This window comes from Sciurus carolinensis, chromosome 11 (genome assembly GCF_902686445.1).
Source record: "Sciurus carolinensis chromosome 11, mSciCar1.2, whole genome shotgun sequence".
Classification (NCBI taxonomy): Eukaryota; Metazoa; Chordata; class Mammalia; order Rodentia; family Sciuridae; genus Sciurus; species Sciurus carolinensis.
Window position 1 is genome coordinate 112,923,721 of NC_062223.1, and position 16,601 is coordinate 112,940,321.

Below are 16,601 nucleotides of genomic sequence, written 5' to 3' on the forward strand. Positions count from 1 at the left end.
GTACTCCTGGTGGCAATTAGAATATGGTCTGCTATGTTGATGCCATTTTACAGAACTTGAAGAGCTTAAAGTCTATAAGATTTTACAGTGGCATCTAACTTCTGGGTTAATGCTTGAAAGTTAAGAGTTTACCTCCTTTTCTTCTACCCAGCTGCTGTCAGTAGTACCTCAAGCCAGAATTGTAGGACTGACATATCGAGTGTAGGTGAGATTCTTCTGTGATCCCTAATAATTTATTCATCTTTCTTCCAAATGAGATGTTTACTTATGTTCAGTTACTTCATACAACAGTATCAATCTGACATGTTGCACTATTCTATTAATACCTATGCTCACATTTGCATAGTTCTCAGTGTATGTATATATAGATATACTTATTTACAGATAGATATGAATCCAGTCTTATACATTAATAGATTTTGGATATGTTTGACTCTAGTAGTATACAGGAAGTTCCTGTTATCTCATTCCTACTGTTATAAACATTCCTGGGGGATTTTGTTTGAGATGTGTATATATGTGTAAGTTCAAAGTACTACCGATACTGTCATTAAAACAAACAAACAAACAAACAAACAAACAAAAAGGCAGCTTGACCTTGTGTTTGGCACTCCACACGTTACCTTTCTAAATCATGTCAGCATCCCTATGAGATCCCTGGGTTGTTATGTTCACTGACAGATGCAGAACACAGGCTTTGAGATTCACCTGACAACTCAGTTACCAAGTGCGCTGGAATTTGGTCCCCCTGATGCCAGATTCTGAGTTTTTAACCACATTCTTTCCTGACTGTTTAATTCTTGTCATGGTCCAACAGCGTGAGTTCAGTTTTATCATCATCCCCATTTTATAGACAAGAACACTGAGACCCAGGTGAAATGATGTGTCTAGGGCACTCATATTGGTTAGTGCTCCCATTATTATTTTTTGGTCATGATTTAATTCAATACTTTATGAAGTTCTAGCCAATAAACAAAATGTCTTGAATTAATGTAGAGAGTAGAAATAACCACCTGACTATAAATTGGATCACTCAGGAAGGTTACTTTATTTTAGATCATAAAGGAAAATATTGCTTCCCTCAGAAATAACAACTGAAATAATTTCTTTGGCAAAAGTTGTTACTGTAGGGTAAGGATAAAAATACACAACAGGTAGTAAGTACATCTTATGTGCTTTACATATATTAATTCATTTAATCTTTCCAAAACCCTATGAGGATGGTTCTGTTTTCCCTCTTTTGCAAAAGAGACACTGAGAGGTTAAATAACTTGGCTAAGATCACACAGCTAATCCATGGCAGCATGCTGAGATTCAAACTCAAACCATCAGACCCAGAGTCCTAGGCCTTGACCACCCTGCAGAACTTCCATGTTAAATTCTGTTTTACATTCATAGAGTTCAGTAGGCTTAGCAAGGAAGAGGCCTTTTATTTTTCCCAAATAGTTTACTAATCTTAAAAGCAAAGTGTTACAGGCAAGTAGAGGGGTGCCCATTTCTTTGTGCCCCCAGTCTACACGTCTGGATATATTATAGGTATGGTCAAAGCAACTCCAGCATTCAGTTATACTTTGAAAAATAAAGCCACAAGTCTCCACTAACCTGGTTATGTATGCTGATCAACAATTTGATTCCTTTTTCAAACATTCTTAGCCATTATTAAGTAGGTTCTAAAAAATTCCCTTATCTCATTCATTATCACTGAGCAGATCCATCCTCTGTGATTTACCCATCTCTGAAATTGGTAACCAGGGCACCTTCCCCAGGTGTGCCTACCTGGGCCCTGGGTCCCCAGGGCCACCTACAGTCTGTCTTCCTCATAGCCAGTGTCTTTATAACCTCAACATGAAAGTGTTTCCAGTCAGCCTGGGAAAGACCTCAGTGTATTTCTTCTCTCAGCTCCTATCTCCTCAAGCACATTAGAATCTGAAAAGAAAACCAGTAAAATTAAACTGCTACAGGAAGTTGCAGATTTAAGTGAAATCTATGAATTATTTTTTGAAATCAGAATAATTCTTCTTTGTTGCCTTAACAAGATTCCACCTCTCCTGATAAGCACCTTGGCATCTTTTATGAACTCAAATTTTAATTCACTTTTCTTTAGCAACTAAGACTTTATAGCCTACTTCTGCTAGGGAGTTGGGAGTTATAAAACTTCTGCTTACACCTGAAGCTGTTTGCTGAAAGAGTCGGCATTTCTTTCAGAACATTCATCAATTTAAAAAAAGACATTTAAACTGAAAACACATTTTAAAAGCTATCAGTCTCCCACAGGGTTATTTTTTTAAGTGAGACGGGGAGAGGGAAATCACTCAGTTCTCCAAAAAACAGACTTTTTTTTTTCCTGTGTGTTGATAGGATTTAGAATAGTGTGGGAGAAGTGCCTAGGGCTTTGGATTCTGTTCAACCTGAGTTTGAATATGACTATTACACAGGAATTGAGCCTCCACATCCCCATCTGTAAAATGGAGTTATAGTGCTTTCACTATCTGTAAGTAAAGAGGCGGTTAGTTTGCCCAGGAGAGAAGTGATGGCAGGAACTCGGTTATAAGATATTTGTACAAAGACTCTGTTCTTCCTAGCCCATGATTTCAAAAGAGAGCAAATGGCAACTAACAGGTTATAATAAATCCATTCAGAGGCCGCAAAAATCCCAGGCTGGTAGTAGCTGAGGAGTGAAAGGGGGTGGGCTGGAGCATTAGCATAGATGATTTGCACTCTTGGCTGTGTTGCACAATACCTTCTGCGAGTTATGTTCATGTCTCTGAGCCTTGACTTCCTTTTTTATAAAAAGAAGACTATACTATCAATATTTTTATCCCTCAGAACTGTTGTGAGATCGCATGCAATTAAAAGAGTGTCTTATCAAGCAGAGAGTGGGTACTGCTTGCAGGTGAGCTTGGGGACTGAGTACTGACTGGATGATATGGTCATAGCTGGGTGTTTCAGTCAGCGTTTTTCACTGCTGTGATAAAAGACCCCGCCAGAACAGTTGTGGAAGAGGAAAAGTTTTTGTGGGCTCACGGTTTCAGAGGTTTCATTCCATAGGAGGCTGGCTCCATTCCTCAGGGTTAGAGGTGAGGCAGAACATCATGGCTGAAGAGTGTGGCAAAAGGAAGCAGCTCACGTGGTGATGAGGAAGCAGAGACAGAAACAGTCCACTTGCCAGATACAAAATATATACCCTAAAGGCACGTCTCCAGTGACCTACCTCCTCTAGCCATACCCTACCCACCTTCCATTTCTACTCAGTTAATCTCATCAGGGGATTAATTCACTGATTGGGATATAGCCCTCATAACCCAATCATTTCTCATCTAAACCTTCTTCTGTTGCCTCACACATGAGCTTTTGGGGGACACACAGTATGTAAACCATAACACTGGGTGATGCCAGACCTGACCTGGGATCGCCCAGGTCCAAAAACCTAGGTCTGTGAACACGGATCTTCAGATACAGCCAAGAGGACAGCTTACATGGACAATGTTAATGAAAAGCAGGAGATGAGATAGTCTGTTTGGGAGATAGTCTGTTTTTGTAGTTTCTTTAAAGGTATGTGTTATGTGTGCTTAGGAAATTTCACTTACATACACAACAAAGAAATTTGAAACTTGAGGTAGGCGTTTTTTAAATTGAAAACCATAAAAGTAGTCATAGAAGTGAAGGGAAGAAACAAGAAGTAGAGGGAAGGAGTTTTGAGTTTAGATTAGAATTTCCACCTCTCATTATTAAACCTAATATTTCAAGGTTTGCATTTGCAGAAGAATAACCAGCCATTGTGCTACAATCGAAAACATCCAGGCATTGATTTGCAGAATGTCTGGGGCTCCTCTGGTCCAGCCATGTCTGGTGCTTTGAGGGAGGAATCACTATCTTTTCCATGTGTGCAAAAGCCCAGGAGTGTCAATGGAAGACCTCTTCTTTTTTAGAACTTCTGTGGTGATAAATGTGTAAGTGGGATCCCGTTAAGCTGGGAATTCCTTTGAAATGCTTGATTCTCATTTCTCTCTGTGGCCCAGAGATAGATCCTGGCCACATTTGGGTATGAAAACTCTTCAGCCTGGCTGCCCCTTGAGAGTCATGTTCTTTTTGAAAAGAGCTTTAAAAACCGAAGTCTGCTTTTTCACTCAGGATAAGAATATCCTTCTCAAAGCAGGGAGGCTCCACTGCAGTAACAGGATCCATGTGTTGAAGCTGGCTGTTAATGCTCAGCATATGGGCCAGGGAACTTTCCAGGCAGAAATATGCCTCTAATTCTCTAAAGAATGCCCCCTTAAACTCCAGAAAGGACCATTACTCAGGCGAGGGACAGCGTACTCACAGTTTCTGTGCTTCCTAAGGCCCATGGTTTTTGTGGAGTGTGAGCCATGGAAAGCAATAGAAGAGGTCTTGGCTGGCCTTTAGACGAGTGGTACTGTCCTGAAGCCCTCTCCTCAAGACCCCAGGCTCCCCCAAATGGGGTCTTATCAATGCTGGTCTTGCTCTGTTCCTTAAGGAATAATAAAACTGAGGGTTGTTACTCAGGATACCAGGTGGTTCATTGCACTAAACAGAAACCTCTCACCCTCTGCCAGAGGTGGCACTGCATAACTCAGGCCTGGGCTCCAGGGCACCTCTGCCATAACAAAAAATGACTGTCGGGAAGTCACTTCACGCCTCTTCCTCATCTGGAAAGTGAGGAGGCAGAACAGGGGGCATCTGAGACTCTTTTTCTGGATCTCCCACTGTAGAACTGAGTGGCACCTCACTCCATGTGGAGAGGGACGGTGGGGAAGTAGCCAGGGCCAGTCTCGCTTGCACCTGCAGACATGGCAGCCCTGGGTCCCAGGTCTACAGTCAGGAAAGGTGGGGAAAGACCTTTCATTGCTCTTGGGTAAGAATTCCGTCCTGAGCCCCAACTGGGTCATCAGCATCAGCATGAATGAGGTAAGACTAGCCGCCCCCAGATCACTGTAGTATTTCTTTCCAGTACAGTGTTTGAAAGTGCCTGAGCACCCCCTCTTACTCTCAGCATCCTCTCCCTGCCTCTCCCAGTGTCCCATTCCCTATCTCTACCCTCGCTCCTTCCCCTCTGCCACATCATCCCTTTCTTTTTGCAGCTTCTGTATTCTCTCTCTCTCTCTCTCTCTCTCTCTCTGTCTGTGTGTGTGTGTGGTGTGTGTGTGTGTGTGTGTGTGTTTCCTTGTTACTTGCTTTGTTTGTTAGTGGGATGGTTAGGAAGGCTGCACCCCCAATCATCTGCTACCCCCCCACTACCTTCCCAGCCCCAAGCAGGCCCTTTGATCTCTGTATTCTGCTGAGCACAACTGTAGTCTCTTCAAATGAGTGCAGACCCAGAGCTGCAGCAGCCCTGCCTGCAAGTCAGTCGTCATGGCAACGAGCTTTGCCTCCATTCTACTGTGAACAGAAAATGGCTGTTGGAAGGAAGGGCTCACTGAGTCTCTGTGACCCAGCCTATTTTGCTCAGGCCCCTCCCTCAGATTGACTCTGAGGAGCTCTATGCATGGAACCAAATGTCTGTAAGCTTTTGGCTTTCAGATTTACTTAAGAGAAGGAGAGACAGAGGAAAGTTGAATTCAAATGGAAGAAAAAAAAAGGCATTTCTCCTATCCTAAAACTATATTTTCATGAGGAACATTTATCTGCTCGGAGCAGATAAATGAGGAGCAGACTGAATACAGGAATCAGTGAAATCTGGTGCAATGTATTTTTTTATCAGTTCAGGGGAATGACAGAATATACAGATATTCAAATAAAAATTCAGGGAAAGCAGTTAGGAGATACAGGGAATTCCGCAGGGCATAGAATACAGGATTTCAGAACTGTGTCTGACTAATTGGGGTGATGATGTTTGATGTCGTTTCCTGTCATGGAAATAGGCGTGTTGGTCCTATTATCTTGAGGTAAGGTGGGGATTTGTTTGTATCCTCTGCTTCAAAATCAGTTTCAGTCTTCACATTCACCCTCTCTTCTCAGTGATTAAAGATGGTGGCTTAGGGAATTCACAAGAGACCCCTGGGCATAGTTCTGGTGTGGTGGCTTCCTGCTCTTGTCACAGCTGTGGGGATGCTTCAGATTGACATCCACAAGGGACTGGTTGGGCAGCTATTTCTGTGAGACCAGAGTGTTGTTATTTGGAACAGGACCATAAGCCTTCTCAAGGGTCAAAAACATTTAGGCAGATCTCCCAGGGGACCTTGCATTATCTCATAGGACATAGCGGTTCCAGATGGGAATGGTCTGGGCTGTGCCCACTCCTGGCTGTAGTGTGAAGGTACTTTGGTGGTGACAAGTTCTTAAAATCCACACAACCTTCGCCTTTCACTCTTCCTTAGACCCTGGTTTTGAATGAAAGCTCTGGGTTTCATTCTCAGAATTTTGAATGTATGTCTGAACTGGACTTTCTCTTTTTCAGTTTCTCTGCAGGTGGATATTGTTCCCAGCCAAGGGGAAATCAGCGTCGGAGAGTCCAAATTCTTCTTATGCCAAGGCAAGTACCCTGTGTCCTTCTGCATTTTAGAGTTTGCTTCAAAAACCCATGAGGCAGAGCAGAAGCCCATGAGTGCCAAACCAGTGGCACCACACCTAGAAAGTCAGTAGATGACACTTTAAGAACCAGGAGGGCTCTTAGGCCCCCTTTCTTCCTTTCAAAGGCTGCCCCAGTGTGGTGCTATATGTCACCTGGAGTTCTGCTTGAGAAAGCCCAACGATGATTTGGGGACAATCAGCACAACTCTCAGACAGCATATCACCTCTGATGTCCTATATTGTCATCACCCAGTAAACAATACTGGGTAACAGTGCTGGCTTAGAAATAATGCTCCAGTGGGTCAGTTTAAGTCTCATTTCTTAGCATCTCCGAGACCTTGAAAATCCAAGAAGGTTCACAACTTACCTGTAAGTAGATTGAATGCTGGTATCTCTCTGGATTTGAGGATATCTATCTTGGGTTTTCCAGGTCTATTGTAAATGTCAATATTCTGTCCCATAACCCCAACCAGAACACTGGGATATGTCAGAGGTGGTGTCCTTGTTTGTTTAGGAAGTGTATCCCGTTTCCCACAATTCTGTTATTCCCATTCGCAATGATTATCAGAGATCATCCTGTGGAGGGAAGAATGTCAAATTAGGTCTCAGATACTACTGGGATCCGGAACATGGCAGAACCAGAAGGAGTTGAGCTAGGTGTAAACTGTGACATTTAGCTAGCAGCTTTCGGCAGGGAAGGACCTTTAACTGCTAGCATGATGTACGTTGGATGAGGTGGCTGTGGCTGCCGGATTTGTTCCCTCCAGCTTCGCCTTCATTACAGCAATTTCAATGATCTGGAGATGCAGCCACAGAGCCCACAGCACATCTTGCAAATAGCGATATTTATTGAAAACATGATGGACCCTGAAAGGAAGACTTCATTTCCATACTAAGCATCTGCGCAGGCCTGGGGGTGTGGGTTGGGAAGCAGACTGTGCAGAGAGACAGTGTAAAGCGGAACCCAGAGCCCTTCACCCTGCTCCAGCCCAGCATCTGTCTCCCCTTCTTAGGGAAAGGAGGCATGGGTGATTCTGGCTAGCTCCTTTGCAATATTTAAGATGAAATTTTCTGTCTGAGGCAGGGCTACCATGCCAGTAGGTGCAGGCAGATGCTAGAGTCAAAGTGACTTGAATCTGTACTCTGAGATCAGACACTGTCTCTCATCTTTGGTTCAGAAAACCATCATCTGATCCCTCAAAAATAAGCTGATTTCCAGGTGCCAAGGTACATACCTGTGATCTCAATGGCTTGGGATGCTGAGGCAGGTGGGTCACAAGTTCAAAGCCAGCCTCGGCAACTTAGCAAGTCCCTAAACAGCTTAGTGAGACCTTGTCTCAAAATAAAAAAATAAAAAAGGCTGGGGTATATAGCTCAGTGATTAAGCACCGCTTCATTCCTGATACCAAAAAAAAAAAAAAAAAAAAAAAAGCAAGGTAAGCTGATCAGTTGGTTTAGACCAACTCAGGTCTTAGATGTGCCCACTAATTTACTTCCCATTCTGTGAGGCATGGAAGTTCCTAGCTTAGTGACCAGCACAAAGGGGGTCCTCAGCAAATTTCTCTTCCCTTACTAAGGACAGGAGGATAGGACTACTCTATAGCAATATGAGTACAAGTGGTTTTTGAGCTTTCCAAATACTCTAAGAGGTTTTATATGTATGATAATTAAGCACAGAAGCCAGAGGAGGTCTGCATCACGTTCTGACATAAATGGTCATCACTGCTAGGCCGTCCAACCTTAATAGGTTGGTTGGTTGTTTGGTAGCTATTTCCGAGTTACCACTGTTACTCTGGAGGGGACTTCGTTTTTCTCATTTCAGTGGTTTGAAAATAATCTCTTCTTCCTCAGTGGCAGGAGATGCCAAAGATAAGGACATCTCCTGGTTCTCCCCCAACGGAGAAAAGCTCAGCCCAAACCAGCAGCGGATCTCAGTGGTGTGGAACGACGATTCTTCTTCCACCCTCACCATCTACAACGCCAACATCGATGACGCCGGCATTTACAAGTGTGTGGTCACTGGTGAGGATGGCAGCGAGTCTGAGGCCACCGTCAACGTGAAGATCTTCCGTAAGGACCTTCTTTTTCTGTGTTCTCTGTCCTCTGGTCAGCAAGACACATGAATGGGGAGCAGTAGGGGTGAGATAGCAATAATGGGACCAGTGAGGGCCTGACCCTATTGTTTTTCTCTTTCTGAATCTGTTCTGACCTAGCTCAGAGTTCCAGTACATTCTCAGATGGTCCTTGGCAGCCCACAAGCCTGATTCCCACTGGTGACAGCTACCCCCTGCTGACCTCCATTCTCTGAATTCAAATTACACAGTTCTCAGAGAACTACTGTGGACTCCTCTGTGCCTTCCCCAGCCCTGACCAAGGGTGTACAGTTCAGTCTTTCCCTTGTTTTTCCACTCTCTCCTGCTAATAGAGCCCAAAGGCCCAGGTGGGTGTGGGATTATTATTGGAACACTGGATGCCAGTCAGTGCAAACAGCTCCCACCGCCACTGAAACCTATCAGGAGGTGGCATCTCATTACCTTGTTACCATACTTCTGTCCCGTTGGCCAGAGTCACTGTGGGTGACAGCTAATGGAACAATATTGATCGCCACAGTATTTATTGCCATTAAGCATGCTCTCCTTCTGTTCTTCAGAATTCTGTCCGCTGTAGGGAAGATGGAGTGGGGCTGGGGGTAGGCACCAGAGTGAGAGACAAAGAAAAGACTGGTGTCACCTCTCTTCATAGAATACGTGTGCTCTCAGTTCATCACACCTATGCATTACCCTTTGTTAACATCATCCCACATGGCAAGGAGTCCTTGGTGAGGGCACTACTTTTATAGAGCCTTTTCTGAACAAAGTAAAGAATTCAGCACTCAGAAAATAGATATTGGTTGCTAAACATTGGTAACATTGCCCCCTCCACCACCACCCTTATGCCAGCTGCTCTACCTTGTATCAGTGACCAAGTACTAGGTGGGACCCCCTTGTACAATAGTATACATGGGCAGAAGCTTGCCTGGGATTCAAATCCAGGCAGCACAGCTCTAGTGGGAAGGGATCTTGTGGGAAGGGATCTTCCTTACTCTCCTGTTCATTTTCCAGAGAAGCTCATGTTCAAGAATGCACCAACCCCACAGGAGTTCAGGGAGGGGGAAGATGCCGTGATCGTGTGTGACGTGGTCAGCTCTCTCCCCCCAACCATCATCTGGAAACACAAAGGCCGAGATGTCATCCTGAAAAAAGATGGTGAGACTTCAATTTCCTTGCAGCTGCCTGTCCCTTAGCCACCGAGTTCCCTAGGTTTCCACTACTACCAGCCCCTAAGGAATTCTCATCTAAACTCAGATTCCATGTCCCAAAACCCAAACACAGCTTCCAGGTCCTAAATGGATATGTATCTGTATCTGGTATACTCAGGCACCCAATTTTCTCCCCAAAGAAATATATGAAAACCAAAGGCCGAGTGTTTTCCCTGATAAGTGAAGAATGATATATAATGGGGACCAGGGGCGGGGGTGGGGAATGAGAGAAGAATGGGGGAACTTTAGAATATGTAGAAGGAAATGAGAGGGAGGGGGGGTTGAAAAATAGTGGAATGAGGCAGACATCATTACCCTATGCACATGTATGATTACACAAATGGTATGAATCTACATCATGTCCAACCTTAGAAACAAAATGATGTACCCCATTTGTGTACAATGAATCAAATGCAGTCTGTAAAAAATTAAAAAATAAAAAATAATTAAAAAAAGAAAGAAATATATAAATTTCCAGTAAACTTTTGCTCTCCATTCTATTTCAGACCTACAAACATATTTTCTTTTTAATTTGAGCCTAAAGTCCTACCTTGTAATACTGAAGTTAGGAAATAGGACAGAGGCTCAGCTTCCTGCCTGCAGATTCCAGAGTTCTCTGACTGATCTTTGGACTGATCTTTGCCTCTTGTCTCTTCTAGTCCGATTCATAGTCCTGTCCAACAACTACCTACAGATCCGGGGCATCAAGAAAACAGATGAGGGCACTTATCGCTGTGAGGGCAGGATCCTGGCACGAGGGGAGATCAACTTCAAGGACATTCAGGTCATTGTGAATGGTGAGGAGATCCATTCTTCCTGCTCTGTCTATGGCTACAACCTTGGTTCCCCAAATCATTCTAACTTTCTCTTTGGCCTATAAAATATATCCTGTCCTAACTCAACCATTCATTTCCCTGTCATAATTTCTAGGGTCTTTTTTTTTGGTTTTTCACTTTTAATACACTTGCCTTTTGGGTCTCCCTCAATTATAGGGATGTTCAGTGCAGTTATTGAATGTCCTTTATTGCCTTGCAGCTCTGGAAACTTTGCTCATCCTTACCAATAAGTTCATATCCATCCTCATTGTCCTTGATGTTACCATAATTGTGAAGTTAGTCCCCTTAGTTCAATGAGAAGAGAAAATATTACAATCAATTCAGGTCTCAGAATAGTCAGAATCATAGTCCATGGGCTTATTAATCTTAATTTGCAGTGTCAAATAAACACACCCGTGGAATCGATCTGACATTTACAAGATGTTTACAGGAAATTATAATGTCAGTACTTAAAAAATAAGTAAATCATGTTTGAATTGTTCTGGCTATTGATAATGCATTTTTTTGCCAAACTCTCCCCCTCTCATTCCTTTGGTAAAAACAGTTTGTGCACAAGGTTGTTTATGACAATTCCAAAGCAGTGTCACTCTTTGGTGGTGAGCTGGTACATTTCAAAAGGTAACCACCAAGAACAGTAGGTCCCAGTTTTTTGCAGTATTGAGACCTCTTTTACATCAAATTCTACTGACCCTGGTAGTTACATAGTGTGCATTCACTGAGAACATATATAATGACAAATAACTACTGTAAATTGAATATCATGTTAACATGAGTAAAATGTGATACTGTCGCTTCTAAACTCTTGAAAGACAATAATGCATGTTTGTTGAACAAACTCTTTATTCCATTCACATTAATTATTTTGTGCATTAAATTTTGATCCTTTTCATTAATTCTGCAGTCACCCAGGACTCACTCTTGACCCACAGGCAGAAACTCCCTGACCTGGGGACTCCTGAAGTATCTTTCCTGTAGCCATTGGGTTCTCCCAAGTTTTCACAACCACGCCTAACAACTTTCTTTCCTTTAGTGCCACCCACCGTCCAGGCCAGGCAGACCATTGTGAACGCCACCGCCAACCTGGGCCAGTCTGTTACCCTGGTGTGTGATGCCGAAGGCTTCCCAGAGCCCACCATGAGCTGGACAAAGTAAGAGACTGGCTTACAACATGTGTTGGGTCATGGACTAGAAGAGAAGGGGCACCACAGGGCCCTCTCCAGGTTGGCATTTCAGTGACCTGGATACAGATGTCTTAGGAATATCATCTCCAGGTGAAGAATAGATTTTTTTCTGTAAGGTTCTCTTGCCTTGAGCATTGGATTATTGCTTCATTTTCAATCTTGTGGAGGCAGATCCAGAAGGAGGCCTCTTTGAAGCCTTTGTGAGTACAGTTTACAGCCCTTGGGCAGTCAGAGGATCAGTGGAGGAACTGAAGGTATATGTGGAAGTAGACATTGTTGTCCTCCCTTTTTGTGAAAACTGTTTTTTTCCCATTGACTCAATCTGTGTTTTGTGGAAACTAATTAAAAATAAACAACTCTTTCTCTGTGGTCAAAATCATAGTCCTTTCCATTTCTGTTTCTGCAGGGACGGGGAACAGATAGAGAATGAGGAGGACGATGAGAAGTACATCTTCAGCGACGACAGTTCTGAGCTGACCATCAGGAAGGTGGATAAGAATGATGAGGCCGAGTACGTCTGCATTGCTGAGAACAAGGCCGGCGAGCAGGATGCATCTATACACCTCAAAGTCTTTGGTAAGCACAGTGGGGTTCAAGGTCACTGCTCTGCCCTCTGCTGCAGTTCCTCTTACTCTACACACTCAGCCCAGGGTCTGCCCCACCTACCAAGCACCTGCCTTTCTCTCTGCCCTCATCTTTCCTTCACTGTGCTCCCCACGCAAAGCTCCCCAACAACACAGGCCTTCGTTCTGTGTCTCAAATACACCAAGCTTGTTCCCCATCTCTGGGACCTTGCACTTGATGTTCTTCTGCTTAGAATATCATTCCCTGGGAGCTACTCGGAGCTGCCTTCTCATCATCATCATTCAGATATCAGTGCAAATTCACCTTCTCTAGGAACCCTTCCTTCACTGCCTTGGCTGTTAGATATCCCCCATCCCCATGGCCATCCTGACTTACCCCACAAATCTTTCATCACTTAATTGTGATGTCTTCAAACACTTTAGCAATACCTGGACTCGTCTTGTTTATGTATTTGTTTTGGGATTTGTTAATATCCCAGCTCCACTAGCAGTCTTACTCCAAGGTGGCAGAACGCTGCCTGTTTTACACCAGCACTTCATCCCTGGGGTCCTAAGCAGCACCAGACTCGTAACAGACCTTTGGTAAATGTCAGTGAGTGACTGGCTGCTGGCCTCATCTTTTTTGCTGCCTTTACTGGCCTGTGTGAAATTGTTATAGTCAGAAAAAGAACCTTCACTTTGTCTTTATAAACCCGGTAAACTTCCATGCACTTCAGAACTGAAATAGATTTTGACTTGACCTTGAAAAATAAATTTGTTGCAATGAGATGTTTACCCTGATAGGTCTCAATTCTCTCTGCTTATCTGTTTAAAAAAAAAAAAAAAAAACACAGATAGGCTGGTTCACTGTAGATGATGCTGCTGGAATCCTGGTGCCTGAGGGGCAGCTCTCGTCCTGTCCCTCCCAGGTAGTTAAAATGTGCACCTGGGAATCAGCCTCAGGACTGCTTGTTTATCCTGATCAAGAGAACTGTGTGTAAACATGTAGTTGAGAATCAGGTGTTTATATGCAAATGGTCCTGCATAATCACAGATGAATTTTATTTTATTCATCCCTGTTGCTTGGGTTTAGAAATAGGTTATCGATTTGTTCAAGATACCTATATGTACTTGAGAGTGAAAGTTAAACTTCATAAAAAGCATTCTGGGCAATCTTTTCCCTAATTCAGAATAATCTTCTCCAATTACTCTGATATTATTAAGTTTTTCCATATTGTAGAAAAGGACAGATACATTTGTTTTTCCTTCATTTAACAAATATTTATTAAACACCAATGCTGCTAGACTGAGGAGCTACAGAGATGGTAGAATTTGACTCTAAGAAGCACAAAGGAGAATAATATACATGCTTCTAAATGATAATAGGTAGTGTCAATCCAAATGACTGCTGTGGGCCCAGCCAAAGTTTACAAAGATGAATGACAGGGATTCTGTTCTCATCAGTAGGTTCACAGGCTAGTGTAGATGACCAATGCAGAAATTTTAAATGACAAACCCTTAGGATGATTTCATAGTAGCAATGTGCCCCATGTTTTATAGGGGAAAAAAAAGATCTCTGATCTCATGTGATAGAAGAGAAGTCATGGAAATGATGTGCTGTTTAATAGATGGGAATTACAGATGAAGGAGGGCAAGGTGAGCATTTCAGGACCCATGTGCAGGCACAGGGGCAAGAAAAGCAGTGTGGTGTTGCATGATCATTACTTGTGACAGGGACTGTGTCCATTTTACTCACAGATATGTCCCCAGCACCCAGGACAGTAGCTGGTTTACAGAAGGCACTAGCATTTGAATAATTGAAGGACCAGCCATTAATCCATGGGAAGGAAGCATAATTTATGTGGCAAGATGAGTCTGGAATCATGTTATCATCACTTGTGTTTGGGAAATTCTTTGGGGCATTACTCCTCTAAAGTAATAATAATAATACCCAACACAGATAAGCATTTATACTGTGCCAAGCACCATGAAGCATTATCCATAAATTAGCTCTTTTAATCCTCATTTACAACCCTATGAGGTAGATTTCATTATTATCCCCATTTTACAAATAAGCACAGAGAATTTAGGTGCCCCTTCCAAAGATCCAGGATTCAAACCAAGGCTGTTGACTTGTAAGTCCAGTCCCTGAACTAATAATGGTGGTAACTACTACCCAATAGCATAAACTAGTGGCACTTGAGCTATGTGACTCACCTAGGGAACAGCAAGTCACATGAGAATGGGATGCTCTCTCTTCACCACCGTGCTCCTCACAGACTCTGTAGACACTAAGCTCTAATGTGGCTGGTCAAGAACAACTCTAGGCTCCTCTCCCGGGTCTTCTGGTGGCAGCGGCTGCCCCAGGTATGAAGGCGAGAGGTGAATAAGGGGCTATGGTAGAATGAAGAGAGTGGGTAGGGTCCAGATGTGGAAGTATCAGAGCAAAGAAAATAGGATGGACAGGAGACCAAATAAGATTTGTCTTCCTTCCCATCCTGTGCCCTCAATGCCTATACCCCTCTGCCTACACACACACACACATGCAGTTGGTTTCCAAAGACTGAAGCTGGGAGGGTGGACATTAGACAGGCCAGAACCACCAGAGGAAAGGTGGCTTGGCTCCTGAAGAGGCAAGTAAGGAGATCATAGATTTGTGTTGAATCCAGAATGAGAATTCTCTATAATATCCCAAGGAGAGTTCATACAGCTGCGTAAAGTAGCTGGTACCTCATATACATCTCCTTTCGCCTTAACTTCCCTTCTGTTTTAGTCGGCTATTTCACTGCTGCGACTAAAAGATCTGATCAGGGCAATTTTAAAGGAGGAAAAGTTTATTTGGAGGATCATGGTTTCAGAGGTTTTAGTCCACAGAAGGCTGACTCCATTCCTTGGGACTTGAGGTGAGGCTGAACATCATGGTGGGAGAGTGGTAGAGGGAAGCAGCTCATATCATGATCAGAAAGCAGAGAGAGGAAGACTACGCTTGCCAGATACAAATATATGCTCCAAAGCCACGCCCCAATCCTCCCCCAGCCACACCCTACCACTTCAGTTACCACTCAGTTAGTCCCTGTCAGGGGATTAATTTACTATTTGGGTTAAGACTCTCACAACCCTATCATTTCTCCTCTGTACCTCCTTGCATTGTCTCACACATGAGCTTTTGGAGACACCTCATATCCAAACCATAACACCTTCCTTCCTTCTCCCCCATTAGTATGGGGTCAGGGAACCAGAAGGGGAGGGACCAGCTGGTTAGGGCACCATCTTTCTTCACTCTTTCTTGCTTTTTCCTTCTCCTTCTGGGTTGCCATCATGGACCTCCACCGGGGAGAAGGATGCTTCCCCATCAGTAGCAGAGTCTAATGAGGAGGGAAAGGAAATAAAACCTGTAGTATAGTTAGCAAGGAGGAAGTCAGTACTCTTATAGCTTCAGAAGGGGTTGGCAGTCAGGAAGCAAGGGACCTAACTAAATTATAGACTGCTGCAATCATGTCCAAGTGACATCATTTTTTTTTCCTAAGAAAAGGATCTGTTCTAGCATGCATTGTCCTGATTATCAGCTAGAAGCTGCTCCCTTCAATTCTACCTTCCTTTAAATTTAGCAGTGAGTTTCCATGGCTCTTCTCCCATGGGCCCTTATGAAGTATTTTTGTCTCTATAGATTACCGTGCTCATACTATTGTTCTTGAGTTCTCATGCTGCCATGAGTTGAGCCAAGTTCATTGGTGGGTAGCAGCCTTGCTTAGCTGATCCTCCCATGACTAAAGCATCACTTATGGGTGAAAGAAGAGGACTAGCAATGGCCTGAAGGAAGATGTAACTGGTCACATCCCTCAGAAGCCTGTCTGGGTATCTGTTCAAGAAAGCAGGGGCCTCAGGTCTCACCGGCGTTCTCCAGAGCCTGGATTGGGGTTGGAGTGGACAAGGTTGCCTCTTAGTGGCAGACTACAGAGCCATGAATATGCTTGCAAAACAGAATGGCAATATTCCTAGGAGGCCCCACAAGGAGAAATGCAATGGAACAGTCTGAGACACCAAGTCCCTGGAGGCAGTCGGGTAGTTCAGGAGGATCCAAAAGCCAAGGGCCCACAACAGAAGTTAATTAAGATGCAGTGAGGATCATTGGAAAATTAAACCTGGAGAGAGCTCCTCTCAGTGCTGGAATCCAGGGGGAGGGATTCTAAACAGG

The 16,601-nt window shown here is 43.6% G+C and overlaps 1 protein-coding gene across 21 annotated transcripts in view; it reads left to right on the forward strand.

Moving 5' to 3' along the window:
* Ncam1 (neural cell adhesion molecule 1) overlaps positions 1-16,601 on the forward strand; it is a 291,618-nt gene that overhangs the window by 220,762 nt on the left and 54,255 nt on the right. For all 21 annotated transcript variants that reach the window (XM_047516015.1, XM_047516017.1, XM_047516018.1 and 18 more), the window contains exons 2-7: positions 6,416-6,490; positions 8,380-8,598; positions 9,630-9,773; positions 10,486-10,623; positions 11,693-11,810; positions 12,250-12,419. In XM_047516015.1, the coding sequence (XP_047371971.1) occupies positions 6,416-6,490; positions 8,380-8,598; positions 9,630-9,773; positions 10,486-10,623; positions 11,693-11,810; positions 12,250-12,419 (864 nt within the window). The remainder of the gene's footprint in view (positions 1-6,415; positions 6,491-8,379; positions 8,599-9,629; positions 9,774-10,485; positions 10,624-11,692; positions 11,811-12,249; positions 12,420-16,601) is intronic.